Below are 5,598 nucleotides of genomic sequence, written 5' to 3'. Positions count from 1 at the left end.
TGCTTCTTTGGCAATTGCTGGCCCCAGTGGTTTCTCCGGGCTGGGGATTCGAACCCGCCATCTTAGGTGTATGTGGCTGGCGCCTTAGCAGCTTGAGCCACAGGCGCCGAGCCATCAAAAGATATTTTAAAGAAGAACAATCCCAGCCCATGAACTCTCCCCACAAGTGGAGATGTTGCTGCTTCTTTGGCAATTGCTGGCCCCAGTGGTTTCTGCCTGCAGGCCTTGAATCCCATTTCATCCACACCCGCAGGTGCCCCAGGACTGGCCTCAGAGGCTTCCCATCCTGGGTCCTTGCCCCATTGCTATGGTCAATTACACAGTAGGCCCCAAGCAGGGCCCGGGCATCATGGGGTCAGTGCTGGGGGCTCCAGGCCTGCTCTGCCCTTTCCTTCTGTCCACTGCCTGGGCTGTGGGGTGTTGGATGCTGCCTAGAGCCAGTGCACATGAGCAGGGGAGTGGGCCCGGTGTGTGGCTGGACACAGATAGGGGAGGGAGGGTGAAAGCAGATGGGTCTGGGGGGAGGTAGGAACTCCAGGGCCAGATTCAGAAGAGGAAGGGTGGCATCTCTTTGGCGGCCATGTCCTCTCTGTCCTTCCCAGCCCAGCCTGACCATACTGTCACCTCCCATACTGACAAGTGACATAGCCTATTAGCTGTCCTGAACTCTGCAAACTCAGGCCCCCCGCCTGCTCTCCACGGGGTGTCCTTGGACCCCATACTCCTGCCTGCTCTCCACAGGGTGTCCCTGGACCCCATACTCCTGCCTGCCCTCCACAGGATGTCCTTGGACCGCATACTCCTGCCTGCTCTCCATGGGGTGTCCTTGGACCCTGCACCCCTGCCTGCTCTCCATGGGGTGTCCTTGGACCCTGCATCCCTGCCTGCTCTCCATGGGGTGTCCTTGGACCCCTCACTCTCTTCACCATTCCTGGCACCAGGATGCTCGACCAGGAGCTCAGGAGGAGATGTGGGGCATGAGGGTGATTCCAACCCAATAAAACGCCAGCCAAATTCAGGGAGCACTGGTCGAGACTGAGGATGCCTCTGGGGGCCTTTGTTCCCTGGAAAGCCCCCTCCCTCTGCCCCACCATTCCATAGAGGCCCAGCCTGCAGCCTTCCCCCCCATGGCTGTGTGTGATGCCTGGTCCACATCCTCACACAGGCCCAGCTCCTCCTCTCATCACACCCCACAGCCCAGCACGCCCTGCCTGACGCCACTGCCCGCCGCACCTGCAGCTTCAGGTGTATCTCCTCTGGCATCTCCTCCCCGTAGGACTTGAGCAGCTTGATGGTTTCCTTCAGGGGCTCAAACAGGTTGTCAGTGGCCGCCTGCCTCTCCTTGACCTTCATCAGGTGCCCCATCACCTCCACCAGGCCGTCATAATCCCCCTCTCTGAGGGGCTTTGTTAAGCCTGTCCTGGCGACTTTCATGAAGGACTCCAGGTCAGCAAGGCTAAGGACAAAGCCACCATCTGAGATGGGCTACTCCTCTTGGGCCCTGCCTTGGGTGAGGAGCTGTCAGAGGAGGCGGACAGCAGTGAGGGGCCCCACCTGGGTAGGAAGAGTTCCTGGTGACCCTGGAAACCTCCAGCTTATGGAGCCCCTGCCTGCACATCACCCCAGCCACCTGCCCCCCAGCTTAGCTCAACGTGATCACCAAATCCAGCTTAAGGCCACATCTCAGAGAAGCCTTTGCTGGTCTCCTAGATGGAAGTCAGCCAGGTGACACACAGCACTGCTGTGTCAAAGTCTTGATGGCTGCCTGTATTCCACAGTTCCTGGTCTGTCTGTCCAGCATCAGCCCCTACCCCAAGACCCCTGGCTCTTAAAGCTTTCCAAAGCACCTGGGGCCCAAATGCAGTAAGTGCTCAGTAAACAGGGGAGGGAGTGGAGTGCTGGCTCACAGCCAGGGGACATCTTTCTGCTGGGACCCTCACGTGGGGGATGGTTCTCACCGAAGCCTGACCTCTTCCCCCACACCTGCCCAAGGTGGGCACCCAACAAACACAGGGACCTCCTGCGGGTGCCCTTTGCATGTCTCTGGGCTCTCCTGGCAGCGGGAGGTAGGCAGCTACAGTCCCTGCACCCACCTGTTGATGACGTGGTTGATCAGGTGCCGTTTGAACATGAGGCTCCAGCGCCTGATGGTGCTGAGCAGGGCCTGCTTGAAGGGGCGGCAGTCACACTGCAGCCAGCCGTGGAACACCTTGGTGTTCTCGCACTTGGACACCTCCTCATACAGCTTCTCGTAGGAGTCAATCTGGAAAACAGCCACCACGGGCCCATCACAGCTTGCAGGCCTGCGGGGGCATCAGGCACACCTGTGGCCGCTCACCTGTTGGCTGCTGTGGGGGTGGGGCCACAAAGGCAGGTGCCTGGGATGTGGTGGCCAGGGTGGGGGCTCATTACATGTTATTTTTCCTTCTCCAGCACCCCAGGGGTCCTTCCAGCTCTGGCAGTTAACCCCAGAATGGGATATTCTGCCAGGAAGGGACAGAACAAGCAATGCCCCAGGACTTCTGAAGCAGAATAGGATAAAAGCTTTGAGAGGTGAACCTGGTGTGGGCTCCTAAAGGGCACCCCCTTAACTCATCCTTCTTTGTGCTATTTTATATCCCGGAAGCTCTCAAATGCCCTCAGCTGCCCCTCACCCTGTGTGGCAGAAGGCACCCCCTGGACCTCACAGGTGGTTGCTCTCAAGGGCTCTCTCACCACACCGTAAACAGAGTTCATGTAGGAACTATGATTTCTTATTTTCTGCAGCTGTCAGATGAAATGTTTTGGAAATGTCTCTTAGTTCAAAGTGCATTTTAAAGCCAATGTTTCTTTTCTTTTTTTAATTAGAGATGGGGTCGCACTCTGCCACCCAGGCTAGAGTGCAATGGCACTATCACAACTCTAACTCTTGTGCTCCAACAATCCTCTCGCCTCATACTCCTGAGTGGCTGGACAATGGATGCGTGCCATTATGCCTGGCTAATTTTTTTTTTTTTTAAGAGAAGAAATCTTGGCTCAATGCCTGTGCTCAAGCGGCTAAGGTGCCAGCCATGTACACCTAAGGTGGCGGGTTCGAATCCCCAGCCCAGGCCCACCAAACAACAATGATGGCTGCAACCAAAAAATGGCCGGGCATTGTGGTGGGCGCCTGTAGTCCCAGCTACTTGGGAGGCTGAGGCAGGAGACTTGCTTGAGTCCAGGAGTTAAAGGTTGCTGTGAGCTGTGATGCCATAGCACTTTACACAGGGGGATAGCTTGAGGCTCTGTCTCAAAAAAAAAAAAAAAGAGATGAAATCTTGCTGTATCGTCCAGGCTGATCTTGAATTCCTGGTCCTAAGCAATCCTCCCACCTCAGCCTCCCCAATCACTGGGATGAGCCACCATGCTCAGCTAACTCTAGTTTCTTTGTTGATTTTCTGTCTGGGTGAAATAAGGTGAGAGTGGGGTCCTGAAGCCCCCAACTATTTTTGTATTGGATTCTATCTGTCCATTTAGATGTAATATCTGTTTTGCAAATCTGAGTGATCTGGTGTTTGACGCATATTTGTTTAGAACTGTTATACTCTCTTGCTGAATTGATTATTATTATACAATGACCTTCTTTTTCTCCTTTTACTGTTTTTGACTAAAACTCCATTCTTTGTGATCTAAGTATGGTCCCTCCTGCTCCTGCTCACTGTCGTTTTCTGTTTGTGTGTACTCTCTTTCTGCCCCTTCACTTTCAATCTATATTTGTCTTTGTAAGTGAGGTGAGTTTCTTTTAGGCAACAGATAGTTGGGTCAGGGTTATTATTATTATTTTTTTAACCATTCAGCTAATCTATATCTTTAAATGGAGACTTTAATTCATTTACACTCAAGGTTATTATTGACAGGTGTCACTTTCTGTATTATTGATGCTCTGATACCTGGGCCCTTGCTGGCCCTGGAGGAATGGCCTCTCCCAAGCCTGACTAATTTCTAGGGATAGCAAACAACTCACCTGGGAGCTAACCAGGCAAGCCAGAGCCCATGCTCCACCTACCCCGCTTTATCAGGCTCTCACAGGGTCTTATACTCTGGGGTCCATCCATAATCACCCCAGGGCCAGGCCCCAGATAACTCAGGAAAACCCCTCTAGCCTAGAGCCTGCTGAAATTATTGGAATTAGCCAATATTTAGCCTGCTTACTCTTCCCATTCCTTCTGTGGAAACCACAGTGAAGGTTCTTGCCTGAATTTCCCGCTGCTCCCTCTGCCTTCCGATTGACCCAGGAGCTCCCCCCACCAACATGGTCCTGTATGGCACGGTATGCCCCCTCCTTGGAAACAGTGAATAATAAGTTGTTTTTTCAGTGGCAGCCATCTTCTGATCTGCCGGCCTCACCAGATCTGAACAACAATAAAACCTACATCTTAAAACAATTCGCCCAAGTTTTAAATCCTTTACTGGAAGATTTTGGAGATAAGGATGCCAGTGGGTGGGGTCTGCACTCACCTGCTGCTGAAACTGAGCAAGGTTAGGTGGTGTCTTGGGAATGGTATCCTCTGTCCGGGTGTCCAAGTCCTCCGCAGTGGGCGGATGCCCAAAGATCAAGAAGTTCTTCATGAACTCCTGGGGGTCATCCAGCCAGAGGTAGGAGTACCTCTCAAAGGAGTCCTGGTACTCTTCAGCCTCTTTCATGGCATTGATGACCAGGCTGGACAACTCCTCCCGAATCTCTATGAGGTCTGTCATGTCCTCCAGATCCGTCTGAGAGGGGGCAGGAGAGATGCAAATAGGTGTGGCATCTCTGTTCTTGCCTGACCTAGACTTGTTCTTCCTGCCTTGGAAAGTGGCTTTCTTTTGGAGAAGGTGTGGCTAAGCTCTTACGACAGGACCCAGAAAATATGGGGCTCATTGTTAGGAATTGTGGACTGTGTGTAGATGGGCTGGGGTCTACCAAGTAACTCTCCTCTTTTATAAACATTTAGTTGTAAAAAGATTTTTTTAAAATGTTAATGAGAAAAGTTAAACACATCTCCTCCAACCTCCCTTCCTGGGGGAGATGAGTTCCTAAGCACCCCCAACCTTGACCCTGGCCTAGGCACTCCTTAGGGCATGGTGGGTGTTTGGTGCATTTGGAATGGATGGAGGCATGTTTGTCGCAGTGCCTGCGTGCTGTGGCAATCACAGTGTTCAAATTACAGAATGGAGTAACCATCAGGAAGATTCAATCGCACTCTTGGCATTGTGCTAGGGGTGAGGGACGGTCAAGGAAAGCCGCTCTGGGGAGGAAGATGGATTTGGCAGGGGGCACAGGGACTCGGGTTTGTCACCTGGGGAACCTGACAGTGTAGGTAGCTCCTCACCACATTCAGAACCATTGTCATTGTGAACGTGCAGGGCCGGGCATTGCCCAATGAGGAAGGTGATTCCAAACTGGGAAGGCAACTGGTGACCATGTAGGGAGAGTGGGTCAGGCCATGGGAAGCCAAGACTGACCTTGTAGCTCATCCTGCCCTTAGCCAGCCGGGGGATGAGCCTGGCTACGTTGTAGATGTCGTTGACCAGGCCCTCAATCAGCGCCAGGAAGCCACGCTCTGAGCCCACCTCCAGGGACGGATTGAAGGTGAGCCC

At 53.2% G+C, this 5,598-nt stretch overlaps 1 protein-coding gene across 1 annotated transcript in view; it reads right to left on the bottom strand.

The window, feature by feature from the left end:
* DNAH17 (dynein axonemal heavy chain 17) overlaps positions 1-5,598 on the bottom strand; it is a 117,731-nt gene that overhangs the window by 87,241 nt on the left and 24,892 nt on the right. Inside the window, exons 18-21 of the mRNA XM_012802834.1 lie at positions 5,464-5,598; positions 4,477-4,731; positions 2,094-2,263; positions 1,234-1,456 (exon numbers count right to left, since the gene is read on the bottom strand). Of these exons, the coding sequence (XP_012658288.1) occupies positions 1,234-1,456; positions 2,094-2,263; positions 4,477-4,731; positions 5,464-5,598 (783 nt within the window). The remainder of the gene's footprint in view (positions 1-1,233; positions 1,457-2,093; positions 2,264-4,476; positions 4,732-5,463) is intronic.

This window comes from Otolemur garnettii, unplaced genomic scaffold (genome assembly GCF_000181295.1).
Source record: "Otolemur garnettii isolate 467f Iridium unplaced genomic scaffold, OtoGar3 scaffold00018, whole genome shotgun sequence".
In the NCBI taxonomy this organism is placed as follows: Eukaryota; Metazoa; Chordata; class Mammalia; order Primates; family Galagidae; genus Otolemur; species Otolemur garnettii.
This window is presented reverse-complemented; position numbering and strand designations above follow the sequence as displayed.